Source organism: Carcharhinus amblyrhynchos, chromosome 20 (assembly GCF_965287045.1).
Source record: "Carcharhinus amblyrhynchos chromosome 20, sCarAmb.v2.hapA, whole genome shotgun sequence".
NCBI classification, from domain to species: Eukaryota; Metazoa; Chordata; class Chondrichthyes; order Carcharhiniformes; family Carcharhinidae; genus Carcharhinus; species Carcharhinus amblyrhynchos.
Genome location: NC_137343.1, coordinates 41,222,086 through 41,243,513, shown reverse-complemented (window position 1 = coordinate 41,243,513; position 21,428 = coordinate 41,222,086). Strand labels below are relative to the sequence as shown.

The window sequence follows — 21,428 nt, the reverse complement described above, 5'->3', positions numbered from 1 at the left end:
TTATGCATGGATCCACCAAAGTGGTCACTGCTGAGTTAAACTGAACTCAGATTTGGTGGCCTAGCCCAAGTAACTTGATAGCAAACAATTAAAATCAAAAACCCAGGCCAGAAAGAGAAGATACCAGAAAGTCTCAAGATCCTAATGATTACCTTGGAAGCCCAGTTGGAAAGCACATGTCATAAAGATGTCATCTGTCATTCAACAAACTAGCTCACACATGAAGAATTGTTACTTGGGCAAAAAAACTTGATGATGGCTGGCATCTGCCTTGGCAGGGCAGGTCAGAGCGAGTAAACAAATGGCCTCAGTTGTGATTACTTGAAGCACACTGCCTGAAAGGCTGCTGGAAGCGGACAGAGAATTGAACTGATACTTGGAAAAGGAAATATTTATTGGGAAAACGGAAAAGGACAGGGTGTGGGAAAATACAAATAGCTCTTTCAAAGAGTGACGTAGACTTAGTGGGCCAAATGGCCTCCTTCTGCATTATATTATCTCATGGTCTATACACACTACACATACCAGTTTGACACTGCTATCCTATAGGCATTGTTCTACGCAATAGTCCACTCTGAAAGGCCAATGAATTCTCTGATCTTTATTAACACAGAAAAATGTGAGATGACTAGCCCAGAAACCATAATACTCAGGAAAAGGAAAACAGACGATAAAGGGATAGAATTTGTAATATCCTTCTTACCACTCCCCACCCCCTCCCAATCACCTCGATGGGTCATCCTCAATAAACTGAAAAAGCAGTGAACCGTTGAGCCGATTTAGAAGCAAGGCCGTCACTAAGTAGATTAGTGAATAAGAGTGTAAAACACGGTGTGAAAGAAAGGGGGGGGGGAGAACGTGACCTGGGGAAGAGAAAGACAGAAACTAAATCACAAATGCACTCCAAATCCACCCTATTGGGCATTCCGCACTGATCTACTTGCTGCCAGGAGACAATCTCCAGTCCCAGTTTAATCATCCCTACTACACACAGACCTTGCCCTGCATCCTGATAAAAAAAACCTGTACAACACAATAAAAATGAAATAAATCCCTGCGCTGGAGTAATGATAGCACTTCACAGATCCCTAACAAACAGGTCTTTTCAAAAGGAAACAGGTTTCCATTCCCCTCGCAGTCCAAGAAAATCGGTCATCTTGTTAATGTCACTAAGTACTGGTCTGATGAATGAATGCTGACCTATTTAAGATTCCCACTCCCCCCCCTCCCCCCAGCAGCCCCTGTTGCCTTGCCAACGATCGCCGTGGGAACGCTCAGGCACTCTTCTTTCTTTCCAATACCCCCCACTGCCCCCCCCCCCTTCCCCTCCCAATCCTAAGTTTCTCTCTCTCTCCCTTTCTGGATTTTACACACTGTACTATTTAACCAGCTGGATCTCTCAGTGTGGGAAACTTAGGACAAACATGCGTGGATTGTAAAGCAAACACATGACGTGGGGCTCAGTGTCTCTCGTCTTTGCAAGATTCAAGAATGAGAGAGGAGAAAAAGGAGATGGGGTGATGGGAGGGGGAGGGGAGAAGGGTGCTGTGTGAATCTCAGAAACCTGCCCTGTGTCTGTGGCCATCCCTGTTGTGTACCATACCAGCAATCTGTGCTACTATGCATCAATCTCACTTACACAACTATATGAAAATTACTTGCATTTCATCTGAGGATTGGGGGGGGGGGGGGGAGCGGAAGAGAAAGAATTGAAAACACAAAGTGACCTACCGTCTTAGAATCTAGCTCATGCCTCGGTTGTGCGAGAACTTTATCTACGCCCGTTTGGTCAACAAAAGTGACAAATCCGAATCCTCTGAAAAAAAAGCAGAGAGAAAACAAAATATAAATGGAGCAATCACAATTTTTTTTTAAAAAAAGTCTTCTACAGGGATCAATCCAAAAGATACATCGTGTAACAATCACCTATTTTAGAACACCAAAATTAAACATTCCCCGAAGTTTTGCGAAGAAACAGTGTTTCCCAAGTAGCAAGTAAGGCAAGATAGTCAGCTCACTTACCTTGACCGTTTTGTAACAGGATCCCGCATCACCATGCACTCCTTCACATCTCCAAATTTACAGAAATATTCCTTAAGACCTTCTGTTGGGGGGGGGGGGGGTGCGGAGGAGGTGGGAGGAAGAAGAATAGAGTAACAATAAATAAATAAGAGGAAATCAGACCTTGTGAGAACACCTCTCAAACAAAAACCATTTACAATTCAATTCAAAATTTAAAAATCTACGTACTGGGGATCCCCAGATTAAATTTTTAAAAATTGCTACAGATTGACACACACACACAACACCCGTCTGTCAAAGGCAGAGAGTGTGATTCCTGCTCATACTAAAAGCTACAAGGTTTCAGAATGCAATCACAACGATGTATATACGCACACCAAGAGAGAATCTTTTCGTTTTTAAAAAAAAATAATAATCGCACACAGTAAGTATTTGGATTGAATTTCAGCAGAAGTTTTTTTTTATATAAAAAAAAGTTGGGAGGTGTATCAGGACCTGCCTTACCTTGCGTGGTTTGCCAGCTCAGTCCCCCGACGAACATTTTGCTAAAAAAATATGAAGAGAGAGAGGGGAAAAAAAAGACAAAGACAGAACTCAGACATGGGATTCGGCCATGTTGGCACCTCACACACACATTTAAAAAGAAAAAAAAGTAAGTTGGGCCGTTAACCCAAAGCACCTTTTTTTCCCAGAAAGTCAACACTACAGTTTAAAATCTGAGGAGATTAGCTACATTTTTCCTTCTTTCCTCTCAACGTTAACAAGCAAATGTATTTTTTTCCGTATTTTTTCCCCTTTTCAGAAAGCTGAATTTATATTTTTTTTTAAAAGAGAATGAATTGGATTTGAGCTCCTGTACCAGGGATCGTGCTGAGAGTCTGCACTGAGCACCGAGTTGGCTTGGTTAGCGTCCGCCTCCATGAGCTTCCAGTCCCAGCCAAGGCGAGAAGGAAGGGCGGCCCGCTCAAGCAGAGGTGGGGGGATGCACACAGGGGAGGGGAGTCAGGGGAGGGGGGGGGAGGGTGAGGGGGGGGCGGGGGGGAAAAGAAAATAGAAGCGAGAGGATCGTCAGTGGCTAGCGGGCGGGCGGCAGGCAGGCAGGGAGAGAGGGAAGGGGCAGCCCGGCCGAGTGGCTCCTCATGACCCGGCCTGAACCCCCTCCCCCTTCTCCCCGCCTGGGCCCCGCCCCCTTTCTCCCCGCCGCCGGGAGGGGGCGTGGCCTCCGGGGAGGGGGGGGAGGGCAGGGGAGGAGAGGGGGCGGCGGGGGAGGAGAGGGGGGTGCGCCCCATAGCCCCGCCCCTTCCCCCCGTCTCCCGGGGCAACCTGTGATGTAACAATGGGCAAGAGCGCGCCCTCAAAGTTGCAACTTTTATTTTATTGTTGGATTTATTTTCCTCTCCACGTGGGTCGGATATAAGGCTCCTCTTTTTATAGAAATAGGATGTTTCTATATATATATCTCGCCCTCCTCTTTTAATAGAAAAAGGATGTTACTTTCTATATATAATCTCAGGAAATGGACAATATCCAGGTACAATGACATCGGTATCCAACAATAACTGTTACATTTACACATCAGCTACTCGAGATGTTACTCTTCCCGTACTGTGTGTGTGTCTAAGGTGGCCAGTGGTGGGGGGGGATGTTGCTTTCTTTTTGGGTTAATAAGTCAGACCCATCTCTGGGCATTTCTTTAATTGCTGGCGGTAAGGCTTATTCAAGTGTCGTCCTGTGGGTGGTCCATTGCTACTTGCAGATAGAGAGAGGAAGGGGTGGCATCTCCTGTATTGGTCAGTTAGAATGACCCTTCGCCACCCTCCCCCCATCCCATCCCATCTCGTCCCATCCCCCTGCCACCTCGCCTCCCCGCGAGAGAATTAGCCTCTAGACTTCTTCTCCCGGTCGATTCGGTAGGAGCTGGGTATTTTTGAAGTACAAAGACAAACTGGTCCCCCCCACCGCCCCCCCGGCAAAGATAATAACGTTTTACCGCAGCACAAGCATTGGTCACTCTCCTGTATTCATACTCGCCCGTATCCAAACCCTCCAGAACAAAGTCCGATTGATAGCCTGCCTCCACTGCCCCATGTTCACATCTATGTCACTGCTAGGGTTTATTTTTAAAAAGCAAACACGAGAATGGCTTTTATCTCCGTGTGATTGCGGAAGTGTGTTTTGAATGCTCAGGTACCCTGCTTGCCCGGGCGTCTTGTGAATTTTCCGTGTATCATGGTTGCAATTAAATTTCTACGGAATCTTTACACGTGGCATCTCACTCATTACACAGTAATGGGGAGAGTCGCTTTTGAAACCGTTCGCGATTTGAAAGGTGGAAGGGATGCTGTGTGCACTAAATTTCAAAACTGCAGCCACGACGATTCTAAGCCGTTAAGGACCGGCTTCGGATGAAACGACCTATAACACTCAAGAGTACATATATATATCTAAATTTCAACACACTTTCCTATCTGCGTTACGGATTATATTTAATCCAGGGCGTTGTATTATGGAAATGTCTCAGTTTTATGATCCCTGTGACCGGTGGTGTGTTCCCGGCAGTTCCCCAGGAAAAGCTTTTGTTTTGCAGGAAGGTTTAACTCCTGTTTATTTATTGTTAACAGAGCGAAACAGAATTTGACTTTCAGTCGGCGCAGTGTCATCCGAAGATATAAACCTTGCGAAAAGTTAAAGCAGTAGATATTCCGATCGGGCATCGCCTCAAAGATGTACAGCCGACCTCATTTTGTCATCTTCACTCTCAACAACAAAAACACAACTTAGAAAAACGATCTGGGTGTTTACACACACAAAAAAAGAGGCAATTTCGCTTTACACTAATCAATGGCACACGGTGGCCGATAAAACAAATCTCTGTCCCTGCCTAGCTCAGTTGGAAAGGTCACTCTTAGGAAGATAATCAGCTAAAAGTAGTTGTAAGGACCGGAGACTAAATAGGATTCACACCAGCGCTGGTCTCACCGGATATAAAGAAAGGATAGTCATGTAAATGATCCGATAGCGGTAGTTCCGGGTGCCCTTCACCTTTTTAATAGGTGACCATTTGGAGCATTCCACTCATTCAGCCTTTTGACAGAATGCGCACTATTGTTCAAACAAGGAGCGGTTTATTTATAATAAATTTACAGCCCCTGGGGTGGGGAGAGGGGTCGAAGACGGACACACACACACTAAGCTTTGGAACTTGTCAACGGCCGTTTTGTTAGAGAGGGGCAGAAATGCTTCCACATGCTTTGGCCAATCGTTTACAAAAGAGTGGAGAGAGAGAGAGAATACCAACAAGGCGGACGAAAGGACGGAGCAATTTAAAGTTTACACATGTGCAACAAAGAGGCAGAGGACAAACCATCAAAATATAACCTGGGGCTGTGCGCCACAGATGTGGGGAGAGAGAGGAGAGCAAGCGGCAGTTCAGAGAATGCTTCCCTCCCCTTACAGGCCATATGTCAAAATAATGTTTCGCCCCTCTGCAAGCTTAAAAGATTATTTAAATTTTGCACACCAGGGCAGTTTGTTTATTTATTTTTTTCAAATCAGTGCTGTGTCCTTCCGGATTCAGTTGTACCTGATTTGTGATTTTGATGGCAGGCTGCTGGCGGAGGTTCACTGGGGAGAGTGGAGTGGCTGAGAAGTGTTTTTTTTGTATTTTAACCGTGTAAGCCATTCCGCCCAGTTTGACCACATCGCTTCCCCAAACTGTGTTGGCGCACATTGAGGATTAAGGGTCACATGGCCAATGTAAAAGCGTGAAGCCACTGTATTGATAACACTTGCATAACTGCCTTCGGAAACACGAGGCCAAATCAGAATGAACTGCGAAGCCCAACGGTAATGAACTAACACCCGCTAAAATAGGTCTTCCTAGATGTTCTCAATTCTTTTCACCATATTCCAACACATCCTCAAGTACCTTCAATTTTTCAGAGGCAATAACTTGATGCATTCTAATCTGTGCTTCACTGAGAATGTGGAGGTTTACCCGAGCAGATGGAATTCACTTTGGTCCCATTGATACACACTGAATTTGATCTCCTTCCACTGTTTATATTCACCTTTGCCCCAAACACTGGACGGTGTCAGATTACAGGCAGATGTACGCATTGCGTGTGTGAATGTGCAAGGGGGGGGTGTGGGTGAGGGGGTAGCATTCAGATCCAGGTGTTCACTTCTGTGAGGTATCATTTCGTCCCATCCTAGGTTTAACATCCGGTGGCATTCTTGAATATTTGCAGTTTCCCTCCTTTGCGGGATGCCATCTTGTCCTGTCTCATACCTGTCTATACCTTGTTCAAGTGACCACTGAAAGAAAGAACATGCATTTGCCTAGCGCCTTTTGCACCCCTCAGTGTGTCTCACAGACAACTAAGTACTTGTTGAAGGTACAGGAAACTCATAAAATTAACAGACAGGGAAAAGGACCGGCTGGACCCCAGCCTTTCCCCACATTCATCACTGGAGTATGATGATTGGACATGGCCTGCCGAGACACAACCATATAGCCTGATGGAGGTACAATATAAACACACAACAACTCTGAACCAGTGAGGGGAAAAGAACATCTGAAAAATCCAACGCAGGCAATTGAAAATTACCAGCACATCGCCAGAAAGGCGCAGTGACACAATGGTTAGCACTGCTGCCTCACAGCACCAGGGACCCAATTTGATTCCCGGCTTCAGTCACTGCTTGTGTGGAGTTTGCATGTTCTCCCTGTGTCTGTGTGGGTTTCCTCCAGGTGCTCTGGTTTCCTCCCAGAGCCCAAAGATGTGCAGGCCATGCTAAAGTTGCCCCTTACGTTAGAGTGGAATAGTTAGGTGAATACGTGGGGTTTACAGTGATGGGATCTGGGTGGGTTGCTCCATCAGAAAGTCAGTGCAGACTCGATGGGATGAATGGCCTCTTTCTGTGCTGTGGGGTTTCTACAATCTCTATCTGCTTTATGGTGTTGGTTGAGGGGTGAATGTTTTCCAGGACACCAGGGAGAATTCCCCTATTCCAATAGTGTCACGGGACAATCATCTGAGAGGGCAGTGAAGCCTCAATTTCGCACCTCATCTGAAGGCACCATCAGCAGTCACTCAGCACTGAACTCACTTACCAATCTGAACTATATATTCAAGTTTCAGGAGTTAGACTTGAAGCCACAGTCTTTGGATTCTAAAGTGAGAGCTCATGCTCCTAAACCAAGCGTAGAGGCATTCTGTACGGGCACACACAAGCTATCAGAGAATAGGGAGCATCACCGCCAATCATTATGCAAAATTGCAGAGACCACAGGCATCCATTTCCCCTCCTTACAGCAGGGCATTGACCTGATTCCTACTGCCATTCCTTTTGAGGTCAGTTAGCCCAGCACTCACAGAGATACGTACAAAATTATGAAGGACATAGATAGGAAGGTAACCAGGGAGCACAGATTTAAGATCAGGATCTGGAGATTGAGAGGGGATTTGAAGGAAAAGCCTTTTCAGTGGTGGGAACCTGGAACTCACTGCTTATCGGGGCAGGAATCCTCACAACATTGAAGAAGCATTTAGATGAGCACTTGAAACACCAGCGCATTCAAGGCCATGGACCCAGTGGGATTAGAATAGATAGGTGCTTTATGGCCAGCACAGACATGATGGGCTGAAAGGCCTGCACCGGGCAGCTCTGTTATGTACCAAGTCCCATGCAGGAAGAGGAGTAAGTGTAAAAATGTCAATTTTAGCATCTTAACATAGAAACTAGAAGCAGGAGTAGGCCATTTGACCCTTCAAACCTGCTTCGCCATTCATCTTGATCATGGCTGATCATCAAATTCATTATCCTGATCCTCCTTTCTTCCCATATCCCTTGATCCCTTTAACCCCAAGAGCTTTTGAATCTTGTTTTACTTTTGCTACATCTGAATCCAGGAAGTACATTTACTGTCTGTCATCACCAAGCCACACTCAGTGGTCATCCCAAATGAAACAACACCATTTGTATCGGTCATTTTAACATCCTTGGGAATGTGGTCTGTGCAATGATGATCAGAATGTTCCAGTTTACTGCAGGTTTCTCCTGTAACATTTTTACAATTTTGATTGTTTTTCACACATACGTGAGCAGATATTTTGATCCATGTTCTTAAAGAAAGAAAGACTTGAATTTATATAGCGCTGTTCCCAACCACAGGGCATCCTACAGTGTTTAATAGCCAAATGAATTACTTGATGAAACTTTCCTCCTTATCAGCAGTGACTCATAGGCACTGTCATTGTGGGTCTGCAGTCAGCCTACAGGACATCACTCACTAATTCTTACTGCCCATTACTCTCCTTGCTTTTCACTCACTTCACCCTGCACCCTTCTCCCAGTCTGCAGATGTTTCTCTTTCCCTCTCTGCTCCCAAATCCCTGGAAAATTAAGCGGGCTATATAACGAACAATCATAACTGTACAACAATCCACTGCAATCTCCCACACACAGAATGATAGAATCCCTGCAGTGCAGAAGGAGGCCGTTCAGTCCATTGAGTCTGCACCGACCACAATCCCACCCAGGCCCTATCTCCATAACCCCACGTATTTACCCTAGCTAGTCCCCCTGACACTAAGGGGCAATTTAGCATGGCCAATCAACCTAATCCGCACATCTTCTGATTGTGGAAGGAAACCAGAACACCCAGAGGAAACCCACACAGACACGGGGAGAACGTGCAGACTCCAAACAGACAGTCACCCAAGCCAGGAATCGAACCCATGTCCCTGGCGCTGTGAGGCAGCAGTGCTAACCACTGTGCCATCATGCTGCCTGAAGGTTGAAAGAGAATCAGAAAATCATGCAAGGAGGGCATTTATTCTATTGTGCTTGTACCAAAAGAGCTATCCAATGAGTCCCACACACTTGCACTTTCCTCATAGACCTGCAGTTTGTTTCCCTCTTCCAACATATTCCCAATTCCCTTTTGGAATATGCTATTGAATATATTCCCATCACGCCTTCAGACTGTACACTGAGTATATTTTAACTATTGGGGCAGTGAATCTGGGGAATGCCCTAAGTAGCTCTCTCTTCCTGCTATCTTTCCCTTATTTGAATAGAATCAGCGAGCGACCTACCCCAGATGAACACCCCAAGGCAGCTAGCTGGATATAACTTGTCGCAATTATCAGCCACGTTGGTGGCTGGCCTCACGGTGTGGTGGACAGCTCCAAATCCCGCAGAGAGCTCATTTAAAACTTACCTTTCCTGGGCCTCTGGGGCTGCACCTCAAATGAAACTGCTGAGAGAGAGAACACCATGCAGACTGTGGCCTTTACTGTCTCTAAACTGACGATTGAGATCTTGTGCTCATCATAGGATCTAATTTGTCTATTAATAGGAACCTACCACCAGGAACAATGAGAGCTGCCCAGTGACAGGCCTCATGTCAAAATAGCAACAGCCAGTGTCTCAACATTAACAACAGCTTATGTTTATACAGCACCTTCAACATAATGGAATGATCCAAAGTGCTTCACAGGAACATTATAAAGCAAAGTGTGATACCAAACCATATAAGGAGATATTCAGTCAGATGACCAAAAACTTGGTTAAAGAGGTAATTTTTAAGGAGTGTCCGAAAGGGGGAAAAATGAGGCACAGAGATGTAGGAAGGATATTCCAGAGCTTTGGGCCAAGACAAATGAAAGCACAGCCAGCAATGATGGAGTGTTGAAAACCAAGGATGCGAAAGAGGTCAAGATCAGAGGAGTGCAGATGCTTCAGAAAGTTTAGGGGAACTAGAGAGAGGAGAGGACATGGAGGGATTTGAAAACAAGGATGTGAATGAGAAACACGCAATCTCTAGTGCCCAGAAAGACAAAGGCAGCAGATGTTTGGGAACACAACTATAGAAAGGGCTGAAGGGCCTGTTCCTGTATCTGCCTATTGTGTCTGCGTCAGCTAATAAAAGGAAAAGGAAACTAGCTGCTCACCATCTGCAAGTCCCCCATCAAGCTAGTCATCTTCCTGACTTGGAAATGTTTCACCATTCCTTTCCTGTCACTGGGTCAAAATTCTGCAGCTCCCTTCCTAACAGCACTGTGGGTGTACCTACACCACATGGACAACAGCATTTCAAGAAGGCGGCTCACCACCACCTTCTCAAGGGCACTGAAGGATGGGTAATGAATGCTGGCCCAGCATTAAAAAATAATTTTAAAAAATCGAGACATTGCTCAACCGGGAGCCAACATAGGACAAAAAGCACAGGGGTGACAGAGGAATGGGCCTTGGTCGAGTTAAGACACAGAGGTTTGAATGACTTTAAGTTTATGGAGGCTAGAATGTGGGAGGCAATGCAAGAATGTGTTGGAAGGTAACAAAAACACGGATAAGGGTTTCTGCATAAAATGAGCTGAGAAGGGTGAAATCGGGCCTTGTTACAGAGGGAGAAAATGATAGTCCTGGTGCTGGAACAAATATGAGACGGGAAGCTCATTTTATGATGACCAAATGTAACACCAGGGCTGCGGATAGACTGGCTTAATGTCGGACAGTTGCCACGGAGAGGATTGGAGTTGGTAGTTAGGGAGTGGAATGTGGAATGTGGAGCAGGCTCCAAAAGCACTGGCGAGCAACAGGACAGTAAGCCTGTCAATCCAATCTTATGTCTGTAACTGCTCTGCTAGCACTAACAGTTAGAATTGTCTGCCGAACTCTCAGGTTTCCAGCGTTCATGTATCTCTCTTCCTCTTACTTTCACACACACTGTCTCTTTGTTATGTTCACCAGTCTCCTGCTTTTCCCAACCTCTTGAAGATGGCTGTTGATACTAAAACACTACACTTCACCTTTCTTATTACCATCAACAGCTATAGAGGAAATTACTGACAACACAAGAACTCTTACCTCAGTCACAATGCTTGTTTGTGTTTCATAGCACATGTTATCAGCTTCCATCCCACACTCAATTACATTGGTTGCTCCCCCAGCAGACCAGATTGTAGATGTGTTTCCTGGTGTGGCATCGAAACACACAGACCATAGGGCCACCAGTTTGATTCTTGGATACGCACTGAGAGAGGTAATCTCAGTGGGGTGGCGAGGGGAGAGGGGGTGATGTGGGGCGGGGGGGGGGGGAGTTTTGGAGGGAGGGGGGTTGTACTGACATGTCACATTAGAAGGAGAGATTGTGGTCGTCAGCCTGGGTCGGAGCTCCTGACTGGGGGATCTGGTGGCCTGGCTGGAAAACACACAGCTGAGGTTCTCGGCTCTGGTGAGGAGTGAGTTTGGATAGCGTTTCCATGACACCCGCCACTTCTCCCCCACCCACTACTGCCCCCCCCACCACCGGCACAGCCCTCACCCCGCAGAAATCGACAGCCTTTAACTGTGGCTCAGTGGTTAGCAGTGCTGCCTCACAGCTTCAGGGAGCCAGGTTTGATTCCCGGCTTGGTCACTGTCATAGAATCTTAGAATCCTACTGTGCAGAAAGAGGCCATTTGGCCCATTGGGTCTGCACCAACCACAATCCCACCCAGGCCTTATCCCCACTTCCCTACGTACTTACCCACCAATCCCTCTAACCTATGCATCCCAGGACACTACAGGGCAATTTAGAATGACCAATCAACCTAGCCTGCACATCTCTGGACTTTGGGAGGAAACCAGAGCACCCGGAGGAAACCCACACAGATGCGGGGAGAATGTGCAAACTCCACACAGACAGTGACCTGAGCCAGGATTCAAACCCAGATCCCTGGAGCTGTGAAGCAGTAGGGCTAACCACTGTGCTACCGTGCCACCCTGTCTGTGTGGAGTCTGCATGTTATCTCCATGTCTGTGTGAGTTTCCTCTGTGTGCACCAGCTTCCTGTCACAATCCGAAAGATGTGCTGGTTAGGTGCATTGGCCATGCTAAATTCTCCCTTGGTGTACCCGAACAGGCACCGGAGTGTGGCAACTGGGGGATTTTCACAGTGGCTTCACTGCAGTGTAAAAAAGCTACTTTGAACCAGAAGATGAGGAACACTTCACCACGTCTGAGTCTCTAACTAAAGCTACTGAAAGGTTTACTCATGTCGGGTACAGTTCCCTAAGTTCGCTACCTGCCGTTGGGTACAATTCCATGAGATCTTTAACTCATGTTCCAGGGGTTCTCTAACTTGTGTTCTGACTATTAAACACAGGGAGAACGAGTTTACTTGCTCCCCTGAAATGGAGATCATACGTTGCTCTTAGTGGAACATACTGCATGTAGTAAATCCACAGAGAGTAGGTGCATATTGGCAGTGCCAAGTTTAGGAGAGTGCGCACAACCTATTTTTGGAGTTGAACCAATGAAAATCACACAACCAGCACAGAGCATGATTAATAAATCTCCTGCTTATCATTCAACAGGGACCACTACACCCATGAAGTCCTCAGTCTAGATGATCCTGAGCTAGAATAGCAGCCCCAGCACATGGTTTAACCTGCAGGTGACTGGTTGATCATAGAAGCGTCCTGGCATACAATGAGCCTGTTTATTTCAAATATTGGATCACCAAGTTGGGTACAGAGGGTCAGAGCAGAATTAAGAATTCGTAGGACCCTTGCTACCAATCAACATTCTGCACCCTACCCAAAACCAACCTCCATCCTATGTCAATCCACTAAAATAGTTCATAAAACTTATTATTTATATATTTATTAAATACATTAAGATACAGGCCTGTAGAATATTTATATGTTGCATTAAGACAAACCAAATTACATGCTACAATTCATATTTGCAGGGTTCCCCAGTAGACCAAGTAGTATTCTGCTCCTGCTGAAAGTTGATGTAGATCTGAACTTCCATCACCCACTGTGACACTTTGGTACCGCCATGACAATGCTTGTTTCCACTACACCCCCCCGCCACCCCCACCCTGAGGGGGGTAGACCCATCTAAGGAATGGCCATTTGGTTTGAAACCCACAGAAATATACCCAAGATGAGGTAGAGAAAACATGCACCCAAAACAAGTTAAAAAACTCATGGAACTGTGTCTAAAAGAAGTTAAATAACTCATGGGACTGTACTTAACACAAGTTAATGATCTCATGAGATCGTACCAAACAGCAGATAGAGAACTCAGGGAACTGTACCCAACATGAGTTAAAAAAAACTCATGGCACTGTACCTATTCTGTTTTAAGGAAGGACAGACAGAAAGGAAATGGTGGTGAAGTTGCATTGTTGACTAAAGAAGGTATTGATACAATATTCAGGAAATGTATTAGCACAGACGATGCAGAATCTTTATAGGTTGAGTTAAGAAATACCAAGGGGCATAAAACATTTGTGGGGATGGTTTACAGACCACCAAACTGCAGTAGTAACGTTAGCAGTAGCATTAGAAAGGAAATCGGAGATGCATGTGTTAAAAGAACATCTGTGATTATAGGTGACTTTAATCTGCACATAGATTGGAGAATCAAATTAGTCACAACATAATAGAGGAGGAATTTCTGGAGTGTGTACGGGATTGTTTTCTGGATGAGTATGTTGAGGAACCAACAAGGGAACAGACCATCTTGGACTGTGTATTGTGCAATGAGAAAGGATTAGTTCACAGTCTAATTGTGAAAGAACTCTTAGGCATGAGTGACCATGGTATGATAGAATTTTTTGTCAAGGTGAATAGTTGGGTAATTGATTCTGAGACCTGGGTCCTGAATCTCAATAAAGGTAACTGTGATGGTGTGAGACATGAATTAGCCATGATGGACTGGGAAACATTACTGAAAGGAAGGACGGTGAACGGACAATGACAGGCATTCAAGGAACGAATAGGTGAACTCCAACAGTTGTTTATTTCCATTTGGCGCAAGAGTGGAAAGGGACCTGTGGCCAAACCATGGCTTACAGGGGAAATTAGAGATAGTAATAGATTCAAAGCAGAAGCATACAAATTGACAAGAAAAAGCAATAGACCCGAGGATTGGGAGCAGTTTAAATTCAGCAAAGGAGGACAAAAGGATTGATTAAGAATGGGAAAATAGAATATGAAAGTAAGCTAGTGGGGAACATAAAAAACTGACTGTAAAAGTTTCTATAGGTATGTAAAGAGAAAAAGATTGAAAAAAATGAATGTAGGCACCTTACACTCACAAACGGGAGAATTCATAACAGGGAACAAAGAAATGGCTGTGGAATTAAATTTGTACTTTGCTTCTCTCTTCACAAAGGAGGACATGAATAATGTACCATAAGTTCTGAGAGAAACAAGTTTTAGTGAAGAGCTGAAGGAAATCAGTATGAGTAGAGAAATGGTTTGGGGGAAAGTGATGGGATTGAAGGTGAATAAATCTACAGGTCCTGATAATTTTCATCCCAGAGTACCTAAGGATGTAGCCCTTGAAATGGTAGATCCATTGGTGATTATTTTCCAAAATTCATGGACTCTGGACTGGTTCCTGCAGATTGGTGGATAGCTAATGTAAGCCGGCTATTCAAAAAGGAAGGTAGAGAGAAAACAGGGAACTATAGACCAGTGAGTGAGCCTAACGTCGATACTGGGGAAGTTGCTAGAGTCCATTATCAAGATTTTCATAACTCAACATTTGGAAGGTAGTGGTATAATCAGACAAAGTCAGCATGGATTTACAAAGGGGAAATCACACTTGACGAATCTGTTAGAATTCATTAAGGATGTAATGAGTAAAGTTGACCAGGGAGAACCAGTGGATATGGTTTATTTAGACTTTCAGAGGTCTTTTGACAAGGTCTTACAAAGCAGAGGACGATGTAAAGTTAAAACACATGGGATTGCGGATGGTATCTTGAGATGGATGGGAAATTGTTTAGGAGATAGGAAATAAAGAGTTGGCATAAACGGGTCTTTTTCTGATTAGCAAGCAGACTAGTGGAGTACCACAGGGATCAGTGCTAGGAACCCAACTCTTCACATTACATATTAATGATTTAGAAGAGGGGACTACATGTATTGTCTACAAATTTGCAGATGATACTAAGTTGGGTGGGAGGTTGAGCTGTGAGGAGAATGCAAAGATGCTTCAGTGTGATTTGGACAGGCTGAGTGTGTGGGCATATGCATGGCAGATGCAGTATAGTGTGGATAAATGTGAGGTTACCCACTTTGGTAGCAATAATAGGAAGCAGGTTATTATTTGAAAGTGTGAGAGAGGTGGACACTCAGTGAGAACTTGATGTCCTTGTGCATCAGACATTGAAAGTAAGCGCACAGTAGCAGACAGTAAAGAAGGCAAATGTGTTTTGGCTTTCACAGCAAGAGGATTTGAGTATAGGGATAAGAATATTTTACTGCAATTGTGTAGGGAGTTAGACAAGGTAGATTCAGAAGTAATGTTCCCGATGGTGGGGGAATCCAGAACCAGAAATCATAGTTTGAGGATAAGGGGTAAACCTTTTCGGACTGAGGTGAGGAGAAATTTCTTCAGCCAGAGTTGGTGAATCTGTGGAATTCACTACCACAGAGAGTAGTTAAGGTCAAAACATTGTCTGATTTCAAAAAGAAATTAGACATAGCTTTTGGGGATAAAGGGATTAAAGGATATGTGGGGAAAGTGGGAACAGGATATTGAATTTGATGATCAGCCATGATAGAACTGTACCTAACACAAGTTAAAGAACTCAAGGAACTGAACCTAACATGGGGTAGAGAACTTATGGAATTGTACCCAATACAAGTTAAAGAACTCATGGGACTGTATCCGACACAAGTTAAAGAACTCAGGGAAAAGTATACATATTAGTATCTGCTGGGGAGTAAAATCAATGATGAATTATATGTAATAAATCCTTTTTGAATTTTATAACAACTGATAAATCGATATGTTTTTTCTAACTTGTTTGCACTATGATTTCAAACAACAAATGAAACGCTGCTGCATACAGAGGGAAAGTGATGCAGAGAGACAGTGATACCTCTCGTTGTTATCAGTTGGGGGAAGAACTCGGCATTGAGCTACGCCTCAGCGTGCCAGGAACACTGCTTTGTTTATGTCTCAGCAATCAGGCAAGTACAAACGCTTGCATTTCACACTTTGTCGGGTTGCTTATGGTTAATGAAGGCGTTTCCTTCTCTTATGCAAAGCTTTCTTTTGTTACCTTTCACTTGAGACTGCTTGCTTTGTTTCGAAGCCCTGATACACCCAAGCGAGCTGCACACTCAACAAGGACTTTGACATGGCATTGGGACCGTTCCATCTTGCAGAATGTTCAAACATCAACAGGCGAAATGCCGAAAAGGAAAGCAAAATATAATGTTTGAGTCTAATGTTAGTGCTCCGCCCTCCACAATGGGTTATTGGAAATGTTTTCATCAGGGCTCATTATGTACTCCTTAAAGCGATTTGTAGCCTACTTAGGTCTTCCAATCTGAAAGGCCATAAAGGAAGATACCAAACTGTTATCAGTGTTTCTGTTATCACTTATCAGGAAGCTTTGTTATCCTGTGTGGTCTTTAGAAGTGTTTGGCTATGGATTCCTATCATTGCTTTTACATTTTGAGTGGCTGAATGATAAAGATGAAGAGTTCAAGTTAGGTTCCTGTGCAGTGGGAGTTACTGCAAACAGGTATCAGCTCTGGCTGAGTGGTAACACTCTTTTTCTGCATCAAAAGACTGTTCCATTCAATTCCACTCCAGAGTTAATGTACTTCGCTGACACTCCACCACAGCACTGAGGGTGTTGTTGTTTGTAGGAGACATTAAGCTGAGGCATTGCCTCTCCTTTCAGATAGAAGATCGCATGAAGATAAGCAGGACTTCTCCCGACGCCCTGGCCAATATTCATCCCTCAACCAAAAAAGCACAGAATTATCAGCTATTTATGGCGACTCACTAATTGCTGCCCTTCGTTACAACAGTAACTACATTTCAAAAGACTTAGGGTGAGATTTTCCAGCCACATTCGCCCCCAGGCTGGAAAATCCTGCCCAAAATCAATGCACCTTTGCATGATCCATTCTCGCCTGCTACAATTCCAATGGCGGGCGGGATGGGAAAACTCCTCCCTTACTGTGGCGTGCCAGACTTTGGGACATGCTGAGCTCCTGAAAGTGGTTATATAAATGCAAGTTCTTTATTTCTTTCTTGATGTTGGTCGCAGCCAGGCAAGTCAGCCAGGCTTCCCATTCCTGATTATTATCCAGTGACCTCTGCTGGGAATGTAGGGGAATATGCTGGGGAGTGTAGGGCTATGTCCCCTAGTAAGGAGTCACCACCTTGTGAGGAGGAAGACTGGGGAGGCAATTGGCAAGAAAAATCATCGACAGTTTAAAAGAAAACATCATCCGCAGTGTAGAGTTTTACAGCTGAGTGGGTAATCCCACAATGTCTTATGGACCAAGATGATTGAAGGTTTTTTTAAAAATATTTGTTCACAGGGTGTGGGCATTGCTGGATGGGCCAGCATTTATTGGCCACCCCTAATTGCCCGTGAGAAGATGGTGATGAGATGCCTTCTTTAGCTGCTGCAGTCCACATGCTCTCAGTACTGGCTCACTATTGGGATGGTCTCCACAGGGGCGAAAGTGGGAACATTATAATGGTTCGACCTCCTGGTCTGAAAATTAGCCAGATTGGTTGCCCCTAATCTTGAAAAGTGCTATATAAATGCAAGCTCCCATCAATGACCCCTTGCTGTAAGCAAATAGATGGATATGATGAGAATAGGCCCTGGCTTAGCAGTGATATCTATTATGATCGAACAGCCTGCTAACAGCCTGAGATCAAAGAAAAAGTGTGGCCACAAAGAGCTGCCAATGCCTACATGGAGTCATACAGCACAGAAAAGGCCATTCGGCCCATCGAATCTGCACCGACAATAACTACCACTAAAGTTGCACTGATCCCATTTTCCAGCATTTGCCACGTATCCTTGAATGTCATGATGTTTCAAGTGTTCATCCAAATACTTTTTAAAGGCTGTGGGGTTTCCAGCCTCCACTACTTCCTCAGGCAGGGCATTCCAGATTCCCACCACCCTCTGAGTAAAAAAATGTTTTCTCAAATCCCCTGTGAATCTCCTGCCCCTCACCCTAAAATTATGCCCCTTCGTGACTGACCCCTCAACCAAAGCGAACAGCTGCTCCCTAATCACCCTCTCTATATCCCTCATAATCTTATCCACCTCCATCATGTTCCCCCCCTCAGCCTTCTCTGCTCTGGAGAAAACAATCCAAGCCTGTCCAGTCTCTCCTTGCAGCTCCAACACTCCAACCCTGGCAACATCCTGGTGAATCTCCTCTGTAACCTCCTCCAGTGTAATCACATCCTTCCTATAGTGAGGTGACCAGAACTGCACACAGTCCTCCAGCTGTGGCCTAGCCAACGTTATGTACAACTCCAACATGACCTCCTTACTCTTATGTCATAGCGAGGGGGATTGAATATAAAAGTAGAGAGGTCTTGCTACGGCTGTATAGGGCATTGGTGAGGCCGCAGCTGGAGTACTGTGTGCAGTTTTGGTCACCGCACTTACGCAAGGATATTTTGGCCTTGGAGGGAGTGCAGAGGAGGTTTACTAGGCTGATGCCGGAGTTGAGGGGGTTGAGCTATGCGGAGAGGCTGAATAAACTAGGCTTGTACTCGTTAGAGTTTAGAAGAATGAGGGGAGATCTCATTGAGACATATAAGATGATGAATGGGATGGATAGGATAGAGGTGGAGAGACTCTTCCCGCTCAGAAAGGACAGTAGGACGAGGGGGCACAGCCTCAAGATAAAGGGGGGGCAGTTTAGAACGGAGTTGAGGAGGAACTTCTTCACTCAAAGGGTGGTGAATCTCTGGAATTCTCTGCCCGTTGAAGTGGTGGAGGCTACCTTGCTAAATATTTTTAAGACGCGGGTTGATGGGTTTTTGATAAGAGAGGGGATTAAGGGTTATGGGGAGAGGGCGGGAATGTGGAACTGAGCCACGACAGATCAGCCATGATCTTATTGAATGGCGGGGCAGGCTCGAAGGGCTAGATGGCCTACTCCTGCTCCTATTTCTTATGTTCTTATGTTCTTATGTCTGTGCCATGGCTGATAAAAGCAAGTATCCCATATGCCTTCTTAACTATCTTATTCTCCTGTTCTGCCACATTCAGGGATCTGTGAATAACTACCCCAAGATCTAGCTGTTCCACTGGGCTTCCTAGTGTCCTGCCATTCATTAAATACAGGAGAGAGAGAAACAATGAGAAAAAGAAACACTTTTTAAAGTGAATAGGAAGAGAGGAAACCTTTAGTGAGAGGAAGCAGATCAGAGATTTGTGTGGGAAAGGCAGACTTGGGGAAAATAATTGTTGTTGGCAGTGTATTATCTCTTAGGTGCAGTGTCAAGAGTAAACAGTGTGTAGTGCTTTCCCTCGCCTACAACATCTGCTGTCAGGGACAGATGTAGTCTAAACAATCACTGGGTTACAGTGACTGACCCGACTGAAATAGGTCACTATCAGTCTTCTACTGTGAAGGAATCTACCACCTACAGTAATCGAGTTGTCAGGACAGACAGTGCTTCTCAGAGCAGAATAAGATCTTGGCAAGTTATTGTGGTAAAGTTGAATCTCACTGCAGTAGGTTAACGAGACTCCATTTGTAAATCTGAGATCATTGTGCCAAGAAAAGAAAGAAGCTGCTAAAATTTCCAGCTCAGTCGCCGAGTTGAGTTTTCAAGTTTGCTGATACTTTTTTAACCTTCCCGTCTTCTGTGTTTTTACTCACCTTTTCCCTTTTTTTGGTAGAGTTTCTGCATCCAGACTCCACTGCAGAATTCTCAGCTGAGGCAACCCCTCCCCACCACCATCCCACCCCCGACACCCCCACCATCACCTCTCGCCGCCTCACTTTAGATAATTCCAGTTTAAAGTTTATTTATTGGTGTCACAAGCAGGCTTACATTAACACCGCAATGAAGTTACTGTGAAAATTCCCTAATCGCCACAGTCCGGCACCTGTTCGGGTACACTGAGGGGGAATTTAGCATGGCCAATGCACCCTAACCAACACGTCTTTCGGACTGTGGGAGGAAACCGGAGTAAACCCAAACGGACACAGGGGGAACATGCAGACTCCACAAACACAAGCCGGGAATTGAACCCGGGTCCCTGGCACTGTGAGGCAGCAGTGCTGACTACCATGCCACCATGTTGTGATGCAGCTGTGTACCCCATAAAGGAGCCAAAAGTTCAACTCCCATTCTGTGTTGTTGGTGGATCAAAGCCAGAGTGGCTGAGTTATCTGTCCAGGGAGGGGGCTCCAGGACAATTCTTTGCTGGATATGTAAGGACGTTAGGTTACAATCAAATCAGGCTGGCCGCGATTCCTCCTCGACAGAAATGAAGGTGTTTGCACAGCGCTCAGTTCCACTCTCAGTTCCCCAGATAAAGAATCTGTCCATGCTCACTCAACTGCCATGGCCACTGGGGCAGGTCAGAATCTGGGTATTCAGCAGCAAGCAACTCACTTCCAGACTCCCCTAAACTTCCCAAACATCTACAAGGCCAAATGTCAGGAGAGTGATGGAATACTCTCCACTTGCCTGGAAGAGGAGACAAGGCCTCACCATGCCAGCTGGATAGTGAGGACAGCAGCTGCTGTAATGCATGGGGTGGATGTTGAGGCTTGGCCACCCTCCAGCCGCTGCTCCACACCGGGATGAGAGGGGACGTTAGAGTGCAAAGATGGGTAATATTGCGAACTCTCTCACTCTCTCTGCCTCTCTTTTCCTTGTCCTCACAGACTGAGAATGGATTTTGGACTGGAGTCATTTCCGGTGGCAACGTTCCTGATCACTGACTCCGAGGCAACTAAGCACCAAGGCCAAACCAGGCATGACCATACACCACAGGAGCCGGAACCCGAAGCTCCAGGGGGCTGCTGCAGAGGCTCAAAGGCTGAGGAGGGGGCAAGAAGGCAGCGAGACCAGAGACCCCAGGTCCACAGGGGACACTGGCATTTTGAGAAGCTGTCAGGCCTCATGTGGTACAGAAGACTACACAGCAACTATGCCAGGTTCTCAATCAACTGGCACCGAAAGGAGGAGGACACCCACTCCCAAGGTCACCATCACCCTCGGCTTCTTTGCCACTGAATCTTTCCAGGGCGCAAGGGGGACCTGTGCGGAATCTCACTCATTGTGCACAGCTGCATCCACCAGACTCAAGGGGCTGAATGGCCTACTCCTGCTCCTGAGTCCTATGTTCCTCAGGGTAGAAATATAGAAACAGAAAGATAGGAGCAGGAGGAGGACATTCAGCCCTTCGGGCCTGCTCCACCATTCATCACAATCCTTTTATGCTTATACATTAGCTTCAACCTGGACCAGGCCCATCAGGATGCCTGGGTTGCAGGATTCAGTGCCATCGCCGGGTTGTCCCTGGCACCCAGTGGCACACATATCACCCAGAAGCACCATCTCATCATGGAGTGCCCTACATTAACAAG

The 21,428-nt window shown here is 45.5% G+C and overlaps 1 protein-coding gene across 1 annotated transcript in view; it reads right to left on the bottom strand.

Annotated features, from left to right (window-relative positions):
- LOC145355951 (RNA-binding protein Musashi homolog 1-like) overlaps positions 1-3,024 on the bottom strand; it is a 141,827-nt gene extending 138,803 nt beyond the window's left edge. Inside the window, exons 1-4 of the mRNA XM_080208460.1 lie at positions 2,882-3,024; positions 2,527-2,567; positions 2,023-2,104; positions 1,732-1,816 (exon numbers count right to left, since the gene is read on the bottom strand). Of these exons, the coding sequence (XP_080064586.1) occupies positions 1,732-1,816; positions 2,023-2,104; positions 2,527-2,567; positions 2,882-2,943 (270 nt within the window). The 5' untranslated portion in view covers positions 2,944-3,024. The remainder of the gene's footprint in view (positions 1-1,731; positions 1,817-2,022; positions 2,105-2,526; positions 2,568-2,881) is intronic.
- Positions 3,025-21,428: the final 18,404 nt, after the last annotated feature.